Raw genomic sequence first — 18,532 nt, forward strand, 5'->3', positions numbered from 1 at the left:
AACTATAGCCTCAGATTTTCTTAACATTTTTTCTTTCGATTCATTCGCTTATGTTGGATAATAAAAAAGTTAGGTACTTTAAAAACTGGCCATGTTCGTCATCAGTATAGGGTGTTTTCTAAATAAGTGCGACAAATTTTAAGGGGTAATTCTACATGAGAAAATAATGACAATTTGCTTTATAATCATATGCCCGCAAACGCTTCGTTTCCGAGATACGGGATGTTCAATTTTTTTTTACTAACTGACGATTTATTTATTGCTTTAAAACCATTTAAGATATGCAAATGAAATTTGATGGGTTTTAAGACGTAGTTATTGCACATTTTTTAACATACAATTAAAGATTGTATATTCACCATTGGCGTGCGTACGGGTAATATTATCGGTCATAATACCCGTTTGCGCGCCAATGGTGAATATTAAATTCTTAATTGTATGTCAAAAAATGTGCAATAACTACGTCTTAAAACCCACCAAATTTGATTTGTATATCTCAACTGGTTTTAAAGCAATAAATAAATCGTCAGTTTGTACAAAAGAATTGAACATCCCGTATCTCGGAAACAAAGCGTTTGCGGACATATGATTATAAAGCAACTTGTCATTATTTTGTCATGTAAAATTACCCCTTAAAGTTTGTCGCACTTATTTAGAAACACCCTGTACTGATGACGAACATGGCCAGTTGTTACAGTACGTAACTTTTTATTATCCAACATAAGCGAATGAATCGAAAGACAAAATGTTAAGAAAACCTGAGGCTATAGTTGGGTTTTAATTTCAGTATTTTATAAATGCTAGAATAATCCACAGGGCGATGCGAACTTTGAACAAAAAACACAGTTTGATTCGTACACCCGGTATACAATGACAGTATATCTGTCTAACAACAATATTATTACAGCGACATTGTCAGTGAGTAAGAATATAACGTGGTAAAAAATCACTTAAATCGGACAACAGGTTTAGGAAATTCGTAACGTCAAAAATGACCAAATTTTTAGTGGATCGATTTTTTTCATTGCAGTGTATTTTTATGTCAATTTAAATTTATTATAAATAAACACCATGATGTTTTTGCAGTCACGTTTCACAAATTTTTATTCAATACTATATTTAGCTAAGACATATAAATTAAAAATGTGATAATTTTTTTTAAAACATTATCTACTATAATCAATCTAAAAAGGTATTCCCGACAAAACTAATTTGAATGGAGAATAAAGCATTTGTTGTCATTAAACTACCCGTCCGCCGGCGCCACTGAGTAAAGATCGAATCAAGGTAACACTGTAGATTTCGATTTCAAATCAATTTCAAATCGAGCTGCAAGGCAACTAAAAGAAACACTTAGAAGACTTAAAAATAAATCATTCACAGAATATCTACAAAACTTATCACCCTCAGCCGATACTAACTATAGTCTCTGGAAAGCCACAAAACACCTAAAACAGCCACGAGATCAAATCCCACCAATTGGAAAATCTGATGGGACCTGGGCAAAAACAGATGGAGAAAAGGTAGAAGTTTTCGGTAGATATTTGGAGGAAGTATTTCAACCGTTACCATCTGCAAACGGAATTAATGACGACGAAATATATGCATTCCTTGAGGAAAACGAGCAACAAATGGAGCCTATTAAAAACTTCACAATGCAAGAAACTTACGACGTTATAAAAAATCACCTAGACCCCAAGAAGGCACCTGGCTATGACCTGGTTACCGGCCAAATATTAAACGAACTTCCTAGAAAAGCGGTCGTTATGTTGACGCAACTCTTCAACGCAGTTCTAAGACTGAAGTACTTCCCTGCACAATGGAAGGTAGCAGAAATCATATTAATTCATAAACAGGGAAAACAGCCAAATGAACCTAGCTTCTATCGACCAATCAGTTTACTACAAGTCTTGTCAAAAATAATGGAAAAGTTACTGATGAAGAGACTGATGGAAACTGTCGCAGCAAAAAGCTTAATCCCAGACTATCAATTTGGGTTTCGTCAGAAACACTCGACAGTAGAACAAGTGCATCGTGTTGTTAACACAATCATCAAAGCATTCGAAGATAAAAGTTACTGTGAATCAGCTTTTTTGGATGTGAGCAAAGCCTTTGACAAGGTGTGGCATGAGGGACTCACTTTACAAATTAAAAAAGCAGCTACCAACAACAATATATTTGATTCTAAAATCCTACTTAGAAGAACGATACTTCAGAGTCAGATACGAAAATGAAGTAACTAAACTACGCATCATCAAATCAGGAGTCCCACAAGGGAGTGTCTTAGGCCCAGTCTTATACCTACTCTTCACGGCTGATCTGCCATGTACTGATGACACAGTCACCTCTACGTTTGCTGATGACACAGCTATATTAGCAGTAAACAGAAATCCTGAAGTAGCAGCGACAACACTACAAATAAGTCTCAACAATATAGCAACGTGGGCAAGGAAATGGCGAATTACAATAAATGAAAGTAAATCTGCACACATAACATTCACAAAATGACATGGTGAAACGCCAAGCATCACATTCAACAATGAACGAATATCTAAAACAGACAGCGTAAAATATTTGGGGATACACCTGGACAAACATCTAACCTGGCGTACCCACATATGGAAAAAAAGAAAGCAGCTGGGTACTAAATGGAAAAAGCTGTACTGGCCCTTGGCAGAAAATCACAATTATCATTGCGGAACAAATTACTAGCTTACAATACCGTTCTCAAACCAGTATGGACCTATGGTATCCAGTTATGGGGAACAGCATCTAAATCGAACATTGCTATCATCGAGAGATTCCAGTCAAAAGCCCTGCGCAGTATAGTAGATGCTCCTTGGTTCGTAACAAACCGAGACATTTATAATGATCTAGAGATGCCAACGGTTACTGCAGTGACTAAACAGCTTAGCACAAACTACCTAGCAACATCCAAACACACTGGCAATTAATCTGCTTGACAACAGTGAAGAAACCCGAAGGCTGAAAATAAGAACACCCTTGGATCTACCACTCCAACAGCAATAATTGTATATATGAAATTAATTTTAAATTGTGATAGTTTTATTTTATTTTTTAATATCAATGTAATAATGTAAAGTTACAAATTTTTATTGTTTTTAACATAAATGTAAGAATGTAAAAGTGCATACAGAGAGTGGATCATTGGACAAACTCTCTTTCACGACATTGTACCAATCAACATGTATGCTTATTGTTATTGTATGACGTAACAGATTGCAAAATAAACATTAAACAAAAAAAATCAATTTCAAGTAGGGAGTTACGTAGGTCTGACGTACGCAGTGTAGAAAAGTAAGTGATACGCCCATTTCAAATCGCAGTGTGCTTCAACTGATAAAACAGCCTTAATGAAGAAAACCTAGACATTATTGTGTGAAGATCTTTAACGACATCTACGATATGGGCCAGTTTCCAAAAGATTGGCTTTGCTCTACATTTATCGCCCTTCCCAAAACACCACGTGGAAACTTTTGCAAGGACCCTTGACTAAAAAGCCTAATGAGTCACTTTTTAAAACTTTTCTTGAGAATTGGAGAATATTATAGACTAGACGATTTAAGAAATGTGAAGAGATCAGAGGCTGGAGCCAGTTTGGTTTCAAAACTGGACTTCGCACGAGAGAAGCGATCTTTAGTATGCAAACATAAATACAGAATTGTTTAGATCAAAGAAATGACGTTTTAATCTGTTTCATCGATTATCAATAGAAGAAGGTAGAGCTCCAGGACCAGACGGAGTCCAATCTGAATTTCTTAAACTTCTTGATGATGAATCTTTACGAATACTATGTAAAATCTTCAATAATATCTATGACACAGGCAATATCCCAAAATATTGGCTAGTTTCAGAATTTCAGAAAGGGAGCAAAAAAGTGCGGAGAATATAGGCTAATAAGTCTAATGAGCCATACACTTAAAATTATACATCGTAGAATATACAAGCTATGCGAAGAGAGAATACAAGACACACAGTTTGGATTCATGAAAGGCGTAGGTACAAGAGATGCACTGTTTAGTCTACAGGTTTTATTTCAAAGATGCAGAGATATGGCTTGCGATATTTACACCTGCTTTGTGGACTACCAAAAAGCATTTGATACAGTTCAACACCGAAAAATGATGGATATTCTAACAAAAGCCGAAGTGGATGATAAGACCGACGTATAATTCAAAATTTATACTGGAACCAATCGGCCATAATAAGAACGAATCCTGGTTCGGTGAACCAACGGAAGCGATCCAAATTCTACGAGACGTTAGACAAGGTTGTACATTTTCACCTATATTATTTAACCTATATTCAGAGGAAATATTTAGTGAAGCCTTGGAAAATTGCGAACAAGGAATACTTCTAAATGGAGAACGCCTAAACAACATCCGCTATGCAGACGACACCGTTATTTTTGCAGAGAGTTTGAACAGTTTACAGTAACTAATAAACAAAGTAAATGAAGTAAGTGAAAGATTTGGACTTCAGGTAAATATATCAAAAACTAAATTTATGATCATCAGCAAAAATAAAATTAGAGACGCCCAACTACTTATCAATAATACACCAGTGTATCGAGTAAAACAGTATAACTATCTTGGAACAATAGTAAACGAACAATGGGATCACTCACAAGAAATAAAATGTAGAATAGAGAAGGCTAGGAATGCATTCAGTAACATGGCCAAACTCTTTAAGGGCCGACTGTTCAATTGGAGATTATCTTCAGATTAAAAATAATCTTCAATTAAACTTAATATTGCATTGTTCAATACAAGTTTAACACTTAACCATCTGTTAACAAGAGATTATCTTAATCGCTCAGAAACGAAGGATTAACTTAACTAAAGATTTGTAACCTTACTTTCTGGTTTTAAATTAAATATTTTCAAGAAAATTCCAAATTTGAACAACCATAGTTATTGCACTAGCTAGATATGTATGTATTTTGAATTGTTCTTTCTATAAATTTTCATTCGTAGATAAGATTTGCAGTAATAATCTATTACAATTTCGTGTCTCTAATAATATAGGCTATTTCTCTTTTATTTTGATGACAGAGATATGACAGAGGACGAATATTTCTTAGCTGTTTTTAATATAATTTTTTTGACTTCAAAAAATGTGTTTCTTAAAAAATTTATATTATTATAACCCAGTGATATGCACATATAGCTAGAACAAAAATAAATTAGATCTCTCAGTGTATAGTACTTATGCTTTCTACAAATTTATGCATGATAATTATTATTAATTATTTATAAATGCATATTTCCAGAAGTTTCGCTTTTTTTCATTATGTTTAAAAATCAGGTAAAAACAAATTGGAAAAACTTTTAATGAAACTTTTGTGAAGGAATATGAATTATTTTTATAAGCTAAAAAATTAACATTACTATTTAAACAGGTTTTTTTACGCAAAGTTAGCAGTTGTACTTTTAATACTTTCTTCCATTTTAAATATGTTTAATAATGTAAATTAAAATCTCTGTCAGTAGTAGTTGACATGTACTAAACAATACATGTCAAAAATCATTAACTTAATAACACAGAACACATTTTTATGTACAATTTTCATTATAAAGTTTGTTCCAAGTCGTTAATTAATAACTGGCAACGTTGTCGCCGCTTCAGTACTCGGGTTTAATAAATCCGAAAGTTAACTAACATTGAACAACTTCTTAAAAAATAATCTTTGGATTAAATTTAATTACGGTTTACTTAATCCATGAGTTAACTACTGATTGAACAACTGGCCCTATAAGCCACAACCTTAATCTGGAGATAAAAATAAGGCTCCTACGATGTTATATCTTCTCAATATTGTATTATGGAGTTGAATCCTGGACACTCACTGAAGCAATGGAGAAAGAACTTGGAAGCCTTCGAGATGTGGCTATACAGGCAAATCCTAAGGATATCATGGACGGACAAGATAACCAACGAGACCGTATTACGAAGAGTGGGTAAAGAAAGAGAGGTAATGTATACCATTAAAAAAAATGTCAAATAAGAATGTCAAAAAATGTCACTTATAAATGTTTAAATTGTGAAAATTATGGTAAAAATGGATAAAACACCTTAAAAAAATCATTATAATTCTCATAGAAAACGAAGTTCGTCAGAAGAATCCCATCAGAAATTGTTTGCAATCCATTCTTGAATATTAAGGAGATTTTCGGAGGTCCCATAAACAAAATTTAACAGTAACTGAATTAGGCGAGAAGAGGAGCCCAAATTTGAAGTCAGATGATCGAAAAAGACTATATTTTATTCCTTTTTGTTAACCTATAAGATAAATTAATGTTATTTAATATGCTTAATCAAAATTTAACCCTCACACACAAGTTGTAGTCTATGTGACTAACAACTTCAGTGAGAAACTGGGTTTATTTATTATGTTGTTAGTTGCTACAAATAAACTCTATTATTATTATTATTATTATTAAAAAAAGGAGAAAGTTAGAATATCTCGGACACATATTGAGAAACGGCACTAAATACAGATTACTGAAGGTAATCCTTCAAGATAAAGTATTCGGAAAGCGAGTAATTGGGAGAAGAATATCATGGTTAGTTAAAGAACCTGAGGAAATGGTTCTTCACAACAACAACTAATCTATTGAAAGCATCAGTTAATAAAATATTTATAGCCAGAATGATCGCCAATATTCGAAACGAATAGGCACTAAAAGAAGAAGAAGAATCGATTATCAGAAAGCATTCCATAATGTAAAACACGAACTGATGATAAAATACAAACAAGAGTTGGGACTGGATGCCAAGCATTTACCAGCTATTTTTATTCCATTAAGTGGTTTCCATATTTTCTAATTTCATAATATAACCCTGTATTTTTCATAATAAAGTCTACATGATATAGTTAGTTGAAATCAAGTTGTTACGCAGCTTTTAAAAATATAAAAATATACATTGTGTTCCATTAAAAATAAAGGTTATGGATTATGCTAGACTTGCGTGAATCACCCTGTACATTTAAATTGATGTTTTAACAACGTACATTTACATATAAAAATCGACGGGTCTCAGCGTTTTTTTATAATTTTTAACACGATGACAGATATAATTTTATTCCATAAGTGCCTTCCACACTGTATAACATGACATTTTTCAGAAACACCATATATGTAGCCGTTTTGCAGCATTTTAAAAAATAAAAGACAGTTAGATTGAAAGTATATTTCAACTTATCTTTCTTATAAATTACAAAATTATCTTTGGCTAAAAGTAGTACGCTCAAAAACGCAACATTTCTTCTTTACATATAAAGTAGTCGGAATTCTAAATAAGTGTTAATTTTTTGTTCCTAATCTATTAATAGCTTTTATTATCCAAATAGGGTTTTTTTTACTTTTGCCTTTTCCTCTGCTTCCACTTTTTGTCTCTTACGCTTCTCGTATCCTAAAACATAAGAAAATATAAAGTAATGGACTTTTCACTTTTCCGATGTGTGTATATTATGATACAGGCGTCTTTCCGAAAGAATGGCTTGTAATGATATGATGCCGCAGCGGGCGATGGGTCGGTCGACCAGAGACGACCGTAGGAGTGTTCGTGTTGGCGCATCCCCTCTTCATAACTCCGCTGGGCTAAACCGGAGGAGAAGTGGCATCGAGAGCATATTTAAGACGAGCCTGGAGAATCATAAAATCAGTTGTTGCTAACGTATTGAATTAGCAATAGCTCGATGGCAGAGATGCACCGGATTTGAGGTGGTACTATGCCTAGGTAGGCACCAAAGTATTGACGTGGCGTTCAACCGTAACCGTTACCGCAGTGAGCGGTAGTAACGATGGACGGGTGACTGTGTGTCACTGTTCAATATTATCGCATTGAATTGAAATGCGATGTCTGGGGCTGAATATGTAGATTGTTGATTCCGCGTAGTGAGATAGTTATTGTATATAAACAGGGAACTTGCACATTTTTTTATTACATAATAATGTTCAGTTTTGTTTAAAAATGAGATTTCCAAAATTTCACGCTTCAAAAACTCGTAATAACTTAGAAATACATATTTAAAGTCTTCTGCGGTATAAAATAGTTCAAACGACCCGTGACGTCACATAGTTTTACATTAGTTATTATTATGGTTATATTTCGCTGTGTCTAGGTACACGCTAACGTGTACGCAAATAAAAAAGTTAGGTACACGCGAATTAAACTTCATCAAGCCAGTGACGTCATTATTTAGTGTGCGTAGTGACTGTATATTTTGGTACATGCTATTTTGATATGTTTAGTGTTTGTTTGATAGAAAAATATTTGTTAAGGGAAGGGAAGCAGAACTATTCAGATGTTTCAAACTTAATTGTAATAAATCAATGTATGTATATATAAAAGTATATATTTAGGTTAGCAAAATAAATATATGTATTTAGTTGACATGACACATACAAAATATTGTTAAAATAATTATACGTAAGTTAATTATTATAATCAACTATTCTAAATGGGAAATAAGACACAATTTAACTAAAAAAATGATTTTATTAACGTTTCGACGTCCAAATCAGATGTCATTGTCAAAATACAAATTTAGTCAGATTAGATAAATTATTAGAAAAAAATTTTTACTAAGCAACAACATTTTTGTTTAATTTAATATTTTGTATTTTGACAACGGCGTCCGATTTAGACGTCGAAACGTTAATAAAATCATTTTTTTAGTTAAATTGTGGCTTACTTCCCATTCAGAATAGTTGATTACAAAAATGCCACAAGGAAATAGCTTCAGAACAAGTTAATTATTATTGTGAAAGCTTTAGGTCTTTCTTTTATTTTAATTTTAGACGGTAATACTATTTCACTTATAACTAAAAAAATATATAATAATTTATAGTCTCTTAACTTTTTCATACTGTTTTAAAATGTTGTTAAACTCATTAAAACAACTAAATAATTGTCCACACTGCATAGTTAATTTAAAAACAAACACTAAACAAAGAAAAAATAAGAAATCTCTTTACTAATCAATATTAAAATTAAAGTGTAAACACAACGCGATTAAACAAATTCCAATACTCTGACACTCTAACTTTTTTATTTGCGTACACGTTAGCGTGTACCTAGACACAGCGTTATATTTAGGTATATTCTTCTTCTCCTTCTTTAGTTTATTTGCCTCCACCTACTTGGGTATTTGGCCAGCTCGTCGTCGGGGAATAAAGGAAAAATATTTATATTCTAATGACATTTATCGGATGTCGTTGTAATAATATTTACCAGTTTGTTGACATTGGAGATTGATACAGTTTTTGAAGGAAAAGAAAGAAGGTTTACTATTGAAAATAAAACCATTTTGTAAAAGTACAAATTTTCTATGAATAGTTCAAGCGATCAAAAACACTTTTAACGTCACATAACTGTATTTTTTACTGACGTTTATAATGTCTAATTTAAAATTATATATACAATTGGTGTAGAATGTAAACATACACCGGTGTGACGTCACGACGCGTTTTGGGGTGGCTGGTATAAGTTGAATTTTTAGTCGTCTTTAGGGGCCAAACGAAAGACAAACAAAACTTTTTTATCTTTGATAGAGGTTCTAAATTATGTTCTGTTGTGATTTATAACATTTTTTTCGAATTTAAAATTTTATGCAAGTTCCCTATTGTGTGGTGTATTGTATCGTTTTAATATTTCTACTTGTTCGAATGACAGTAATAAGCATAATGTTATTTTTTTCTTTGCAGAAGATAGAATTATATTTTTTAATTTATTTACTTTTAACTGTATATAATTACAGTACAACCTGCCATATCCGGACCTCCCCATATCCGGACGGTTCTGCCGTCCGGATCTACCGAGAAAGATAGTCCTGCTGTTGGACAACGCACCCTCTCATCCTGACCTAAAAGAACTAAAAGATGGCGAAATAATGTATTATAGAATCTATAAAACGTATCTATCGACGAAAGTTATTGACGGTGTTGATCACTGGAATGTATGAAGGAGAAAACGCTTCAGAGACTATAAAAGAAGTGGTCACATAAGTGGTCTTGATATCCGGATTTTTTCATATCCGGATCGGTCTGTCGCCACATTGATCCGGATATGGCAGGTTTTACTGTATCTTAAATATCCTCTCCTCCTCCTCAGTCGTTTCCTCATTGCTAAGTGTCGTGATTCCCTATAATACGAGCAACTATCTCCTTCCATCGGCTTCTGTCCTGAGCTTCCCTCATGGATTCAGATAATGTTTTTCCACTGGCTTTCTGTACTTGATCCGTCCACCGAGTAGGTGAGCGACCTCTACTTACCGACTTCTTAAATACCGCCATTCCATTTGTCGAGTGCTTTTCTCATTATATATTCCCCATAGAAATTAAAAAGACTTGGAAATAGAATACATCCTTGTCGGACTCCTCTACCTATTTTAAAAGGATCAGACTTATGGTTTTCAATTCTTATTCTGGTTTCACTGTTCTCATATAGGCTTTATTTTAAATATATTTACTTTGTTTTTAACCTGTGTTTTACTGCGTCTTAAGTCGACATTCGTAACTTTACCAAAAAAGCTAACGATAGAGCATGCTGTGACCACCGAGCCATTAGCTTAATAAGCCACATTCTAAAGATATTCTTGAAAATTATACATCAAAGCATTTTCCGAAATCTGGAGCAAAATATTAGTAACACTCAGTAACGGGTTCAAGAGTGACCTTGTTGGCCCTTAATGTAACGCCGCACAGATGTATAGATGTTAACCAACCTCTTTAAATCTGTTTCCTTGATTACAACAAGGCATTTGACAAAGTTCTACTTCTACTTCAAGATAAAATTTGGATATGAAAGATAGAATAATATCAAATCTTTACTTTAATCAAGTTGCATCTGTAAAGGTTAGCAACGAACTATCAGAAGAAATAGAAACACAACGAGGGGTAAGGCAGGGATGCATACTTTGCCCGCTGCTCCTTAACCCAAATGTATTCATAAAAGTGAGTTCAGAAAGCATCAAAGGAGACATCAAGAGAAGTTAAAGTCAACGGAGAATATTTACATAACATCAGATACGGGTTACGCCAATGATACGTTAGGAATCGCAAAGTTAGGAATCCTTATTTTAGTACAAAGTATATAATATATAATAGTATAAAGTATGTACTATTTTAAGGCACGGATGTAAAAGTTTCGCTTCGCTCATTCTGCAATTCACATGAGTGCCTTAAAAATGTACTTTTTAACACGTATATGATACAATATTTCTTCTACAAATGTCTTATATATCAACAATTATAATCTATTCATCCTCAATTACAGGACAACACCTACAAAAACTTTTACTTGAACTTGACTGACATTCCATTTTTATATTTTTGTTGACATTACATCAAAACTGTTAAAAATGCAATAATACAGTTTAAATTATATTTTAAAAAATCTTTTAAACCACCCTTTTCAAATTGCGCAAGTTGTACTAATAATATTAATGTTAATAAATGAAATATAAATATTTTGACGTTTGACAATTTGACAATTCACTTTTAACTGCGGTGCCTTAAAATTTTTAAAGCACTAGTGCTTTAAAGTAGCATTTTTAACGCTCCTATGGAGTGCTAAAAATTGCATTTTTAACAGGGTTGCACAGAAAATATATTAATAGAAAGATTAACTTACTGTGACAAATATTTTATATGGATTACTCTGTATTTAGACCGCTATATATTTTCAATTGTTATTATTAATAATTCAGAAAATAAGTGAGCCTAATTTATACACCACAATACACAAAAAAATGAAAAATAGATCTCAAAATGTAAAAACAATTCTGATTAATAAATCTTACGGCTTATTTATAAAATAAAGTAGTCTAATTTTAAATATTTAAGAATCTTTATATAACTCATTTTATGTATTTGTATATAGACGAGATTTAACAATTTGGTTGTAGAAGCCTTAAATTAACGACATTCACGCCTTTAGAAAGCGCTATACTTGACTTTTATGTGTAATAAACGTGTTTAATAAATATTTTTTACAATGATATTGGTTGTTTATCTTCAAAAATAATTTCTTGTAATAGCAAAAAATATCTTAGAAGAAAGTTTATTGTGCATCAATTCACTTTTTATAAAATAGCTAATACCGAAATACCGGTATTTTTATTATAAATACCGGTATCGAATACCGGACAAAAATCGTCCGGGATCCCGGAATTCCGGTATTGTAAGCCCTATCCTTAACGATAAGGCACCAAAAGATCTGCGAAATAACAAATACACCATTCGTGAATCTTTGTGGAAGTACTTTTAATATAGGTACTCTATCATTGTTTAAAAATGCTTACCTAATATTTTGTTTTCATTTTGTTTATACTGTTCGATAATTTCATCTAACGTCTTGTCTGCATCCAATACTAATACAGGAATGGTGTTGAATCTTTCGTCGTCAGACATTAGCCACCTTTCATGACTGTCGTGTAGTTCCTTAAGATACTCCAATGAAAGACTGTTTTCTTCAGGTCTCTTCCTCGCTTTTACTCGTTCATAAACTGTTTCAGGACTACTTCGAAGATATACTACAATATAAACTTATAATATTAACATCATCATCTCGACAATTACTTTATTATTTATTATTTGATAAAGGTATTGGAAACATAATGGACAGAAACAACAAAATAATAATTGATAGTGCAGAGAAAATAAATAGATGGTAAGAATCTACTGGGTGTCCAGAAACTCTACCGACAAACGAAGACAGGATAGTCCTCAGATAATTTTAAGACATTTTAACCCAATTTATCTAGTCCGAAAATGCTTCCTAAGGGAGCTAGAGATCTTTGAAGATGGCGTCGCGTAATTAGTTTTTCTTAAATACCTCGAGAAGTCTTCCATTTAGAAAAACGAAAATTGGTACGCATATTTATCTTCCAGAGATAAATCGATTTCATCTATTGCGAATTTATAATACCGGTCATATGTGTCCGTTTTGGGTAGGGGAACGGTTATTTTATCGCATAACTTTTATGTCTTCAACTTTGAAGCATTTTTGATACTGGATTATTAAATTGTGAGATATTCTGGTAATAAAAGGTACTCTTGCTTTAAGTCACTACGAGACTTTAATTACTATTTTTGCTAAATTTTTAATAACTTTTCTCAAAACGAAATAACATTAGTCATTTAAAATTCACATTTAATATACAAACCATATGCTAACAAGGGCCGTTAAGTTTAAGAAACGAAATGTATCCCTAAGCAGATTGTATAAAATTAATGTTTTTTTCAAGGAAACACTAATAGATTTCGAGGCCAGATTGCCACGCTCTTTATGTCAACTTCTTAAAATACAGAAAGGTGCTCATCTTTTTAAAACGCAGATGTAATTTATTGCTTTTCTAGCCATATTGTAAAACCGCAAGCATGGTGACATAATAGAGTGTCGTGGTCTCGCAGTATCGACACAGCAGGCGCGCGGTTCAGACACACCCTCTAGTCCAAGTAATGAAGCTTAAAATAGGACAAAACCTCGCAATTTTTACAGAATGGATCAATTTGCTTCAAAATTTTGAGAATAAGTAGTGGATAGTCCAAGGATCAAAATATATATGATGCCGAAAGGCGCTTTTACCATGGGGGTGGTTGCTACCCCATCTCGGGGGTGGAAATTTTTTATTATATTTTAATCGCAAAAGTTGGTAAAATCGTTCATTCTAAGTAAAAAACGTTCTATACATTTTTTTGATAAACTTGATAGTTTTCGATTTATTCGCTATCGAAAGTATTAATTTTATATCGAAAAAATCAATGTTTTTAATAAGTTTTCTGTTAATAACTCCAAAAGTTTTCGTTTTATCAAAACAACTTTACTTAACAAAAATGTACCTTTTGAAAGCATAAACAAAACCGTGCTTTTAAATTTTCTTTAAGACAAACAGTAATCGAGCTATACTTTATTATATGATGGCTCTTCTTCGTCAAATGCTAAATATTGTAGTTTCAAAGTCAAAAGACAGGAAAACTATGCATTTTCGAGAACAACTTGTTCAAACTAATTTAAAGTACTTAAAAATATCTATCTCCAGAAGTAAAAGAAAAGTCTCTAGCTTAAAAATTAAGTGACTTATAATGAAAAAAATGTCAGTCCCTATTTTTTTCAGCGAAAAAGTGATCACAAGCTATCCCCTAACCACCACCCTAATTATAATTAGTCATTGACCTTATTTGGTCTTTTTCATTTATGTATTATTAATAGGTCCTAGAAGTTTAACTGGCTTATAATGATTAGTTTTTAAAAAACTGGAGTTAAAATTGAATGACGAATTTTTGTAGTTTGAAAAAAGCCTATTTAATAGCTTATTTAATTCTTCAGAACATGGTTTGCAAAATTTTTTTCTAGGATAAAAATTGAGTGAGCTATTAACAATTAAATCTTGTAATAACATGCAAAAACCACCTTTACCAACCCTTTCAAAGTCACCTATTTTTGTGACTGAGGATTTTAAAAAGATTTAATATTAATAGTCTTATAGACGTTGTAAATACCTATCAAACTATTTTTACCAAACTTTCTAAGATAAAAAATAAAAAAAGTTACGGTAAAAAATCAATATATTTTTTTGAAAAAAAAAGGAGAAATCCAATTGGAAGCATAATAATGTAAGTTAACGGTGTTTTTAGTCATTGGCCTTATTCGTTCTTATTTATTTATGTATTAATAGATTCTAGAAGTTTGACTGAAATAGAATGATTAATTTTTAAAAAACTGGTGTTAAAAGCGAATAGCAAATTTTTGTAGTTGGGTAAAAAATGCCATTTTCTTCAGAATAGAAAGATTAGCATCAGAGATAGGAAAAAATGTTTCAATATAAAATTGTAGGCTATTTAATTATCAAGAACTTGGTTTTAAAAAAAATTTTCTACGGCGCAAAAATTGAGTGAATCATAAATGAGTAAGTATATCGAAACACATTGATTTTTTCTATACACAACTAACATTTTCGATAGTGAATAAATCGAAAACTATTAATTTTATCAAAAAAATGTATAGAACATTTTTTGCTTAGAATGAATGATTTTGTCAACTTTTGCGGTCAAAATATAATAAAAAATTTCCACCCCGAGATGGGGTGGCAACCACCCCCATGGTAAAAGCGCCTTTCGGCATCATATAGATTTTGATCGTTGGACTATCCACTACTTATTCTTAAATTTTCAAGCAAATCGATCCATTCTGTAAAAATTGCGAGGTGAAAAGCTTCGGTTCCTGGCCTACTCGCTAAAACAACAACAAAACCCTTACGAGATAATAAACGAAGCACGCTTGTTTTCCCAAAAATAAATAAGTATATTATTGACAATTGTTTGCGTTTTAATTAATATTATTTTATATAACTGTTTCCGTCAACACACCCACCAACGGAATATTTTCTAGAAAAATCGATTTGAAAATTTTTCTTTTTTCGAATTTCTAAAAAAAAAAGTACTTTGTACGCACGTAAGAAGATATTCTTCTATTATATAGGTAATTTATTAAGTATTATTGAGTAATATTATTAAAATTAAACTAACTTTCTTATCTACCACTTTCAAAAAATTTTTATTAAAACAACCAAAAATAAAAAAAATATATGAATCGCCTAGGATTTGAACCCGCGTCATTCCAATCACGGAGCTAACGCCCTACCAACTACACCAGCGAGGCCCTTTAATTGACATGTAAGTTTCGGATATAATTACACAACACGGCGACAAGTAGTGTAAAAATGTTATATAGTGTAAAATAATTATTTTACTACAGAGAAACACAAATCCAAAAACACAAGAATTATAATAAATAATACATTTACTAAAAACACAATATATTCTTTTAATGACTTATTTGCACGGATACAGATACATAAATACCAATCTTGAAAGATTAGCAAGGAACTACATACTGTCTATGTGCGCAGGCGCGCAGATTTATGTACAATTTTACCCTCAATCGAATCGCGCCTAAAGAAGAATATCTTCAAAAACCATTTAGATAAACGAAAACTGGTACGTTTATTTATATTCCAGAAATAAATCGATTTCATTAATTGCGAATTTCTAGTACCTGTCATGCGTCCGTTTCAGGTAGGTCAACGGTTATTTTATCGCATAACTTTTTTGTCTTTAATTTTTAAGGAATTTTGGCTCCAGATTATTAAATTATGAGGTAATTTAGTCCTAAAAGTTACTCTTGCTTTAAGTTTGTAAAATTCATCGTATTCTTTTGAAAAATTTTTCCATTTTTTTTTCAAATTCAATAAACGAAAAATTTTTAAATCGATTTTTCTAAGAAACGGTTTGTCCCACCGACTTAAATCAAGAGTACACAAAAAGATACGATCTATATATTTTTATATTCACACATATTGATGGAATACCCTCTATACTCAACGTTAATTGCAACTATGTAAAATAAAGTTTATTATAATATACTTAGCAGTTTTAATTAATGTTGTTATCAGTAACATATAATTAATTTTGCTGTACTTATAAAATGTGTTTTTTTCTTTATCACCTAATTGGTCAAATTAATTAATTCAAATTAATTCGTGCACTGTTAAGTGCACGGCATACACCATTCCAAGCATTTCTCGTCAAGTTTCTATCTTTATATATTTCTATTGTGTTGTCCCAAAGAACAGGTCTCGCTTCAATTAATGTTATTAATATTTCACTATCAATCTGAGACATCATAATATAAAATATATGCACCTACTTCAAACAGCCACAAAGTGTAAATGAAATAACAAACAAAGAACTACCTTCGTGCGACTGAACGACAGTATCATATGAAAGGATGCATTAACTCCTCTATGCTACGGGGTGCGTAAAGACGGCACGGCTGCCGTCTGTTGTTGTAAGCGAGGAACGGCATAAACACGGCGACTTCACCGAACGTTCTAGTGAGAAAGGCTCCATATGATTACATGCGCCACCACTGGAATGTCGTCGTGCGTTCTAACACTCGCACGTTTAAATTCTTATAATGTGAAACAGCACGAAGAATGGTTTTCTACTCAGCAACACTCACAGTGATAAAAGTTAACTATAATATGTACAAATATTAGGACTAACCTAAAAGTAACTATAAATGATAAAAGATGACCTACCTATCAAATCTAAGGCAATATCTTCATTGGCTCTTATCCACCTGTACCACTGATCTATAACAGCATAATCGGCACCGTGGATATACCCGCTCCTGTAAGCTTGCTCCAGAAAACAATATCGATTATTCTGTATCGATCTTTCGAACATTTGTACTGTTGTCGATGATGAGCTTGGTTTGGACGTTTGGATTTTAAGGCGAGTAAGCTGCACATAGGTCTGGAAAACTCGTAACCATTCGTGAACATCTGAATACATTAGGTCTAAGAGATTGTGTCCATCCACGTTCCGCCACCATTCTAGAGGTTCCTGTAAAAAGAAACAATGAAAATTGATGGCACAAAGGTAGCCAATTTAATCATATTTTTATTTGAACAAAGTGATATCTATCACAAATCTGTCTTGGTCGTTCAACATCTAATGAGGTCAAAGCTTATCTCAAGACGTGCCAAAATCCAAATGTACAAAACCATATAGTCCTTGGGCCCACATATATAAAATTATTATTTATGACCACACCTTCGAAACTTTTTGTACTTGTTTTTTGGGTGGAATCGGACAAATTTGGAGCTTGGCGCATTATGGTAGTGGGGCGTTTGTCTGTCAAGCTGTCACGAAGTTGTTAATTTTATGCAAGAAAAAAATGTATAACCACATTGGTCATTTTATTGTAATCAATGGTTTTTATCATATAAACAGCGAAAACAATTTTGTCGGACAAAAATATTGGACCATATGACGCGTCGGACACGCTAAATATGTCAAATTTATGAAAATAATAAATTTATTACCGCATGGCTAATTTTAACACAATCTACCATAAAACATTTTTACAATAATGTGGTAAATCTTGTCGGACAATTTTCACGGGGCTTATGCGCAGTCGAATGCGCCGAAGATGTCAATTTCCTGAATGTTTTTATTTGCAACCATTTTTCCGACAAAAATAGTAGGTTATAAGTAATTATATTCTAAATAAAAAAATCTAAGTGTCCGACAAAAATGTTGGGGTAAATCAACAGTCGGACAAAAAAATTTAATTTTTATTAGTAAACTATACTTTTAAACTATGCTGGGTTCGTGCATGCCTTATCCTCACAACCATTTTTCCGACAAAAGTAGTAGGTTACAAATAAATATACTTAAACCAAAAATGTAATTGTCTGACAAAAATGTTGGGGCAAACGAACAGAAAACTTAATTCTTTTAGGTTATCGACGCCCTTTTTTTCACGGTTATTTTTGAATCGATTTAGTTAACAATTGGTACACACACTAAGTACAACATTGAAAAGGGTGTGACGTATTGTTGTACCCAAAATTTTCCAAAAAATTTTCCGACAAGAGGGAAAATTTTGGAAAAATTTTGATCTGAAAATTTGTGTACATACTCTTTAAACAATG

General features: G+C 32.3%; 1 protein-coding gene across 1 annotated transcript in view; it reads right to left on the reverse strand.

Annotated features, from left to right (window-relative positions):
• Positions 1–7,200: 7,200 nt before the first annotated feature.
• Positions 7,201–18,532, reverse strand: part of LOC114326361 (thymidine kinase 2, mitochondrial) — a 56,229-nt gene continuing 44,897 nt past the window's right edge. The window contains exons 3-5 of the mRNA XM_028274702.2: positions 17,132–17,438; positions 12,332–12,562; positions 7,201–7,437 (exon numbers count right to left, since the gene is read on the reverse strand). Coding sequence (XP_028130503.1) covers positions 7,364–7,437; positions 12,332–12,562; positions 17,132–17,438 — 612 coding nt within the window. The 3' untranslated portion in view covers positions 7,201–7,363. The remainder of the gene's footprint in view (positions 7,438–12,331; positions 12,563–17,131; positions 17,439–18,532) is intronic.

This window comes from Diabrotica virgifera, chromosome 3 (assembly GCF_917563875.1).
Source record: "Diabrotica virgifera virgifera chromosome 3, PGI_DIABVI_V3a".
Lineage (NCBI taxonomy): Eukaryota > Metazoa > Arthropoda > Insecta > Coleoptera > Chrysomelidae > Diabrotica > Diabrotica virgifera.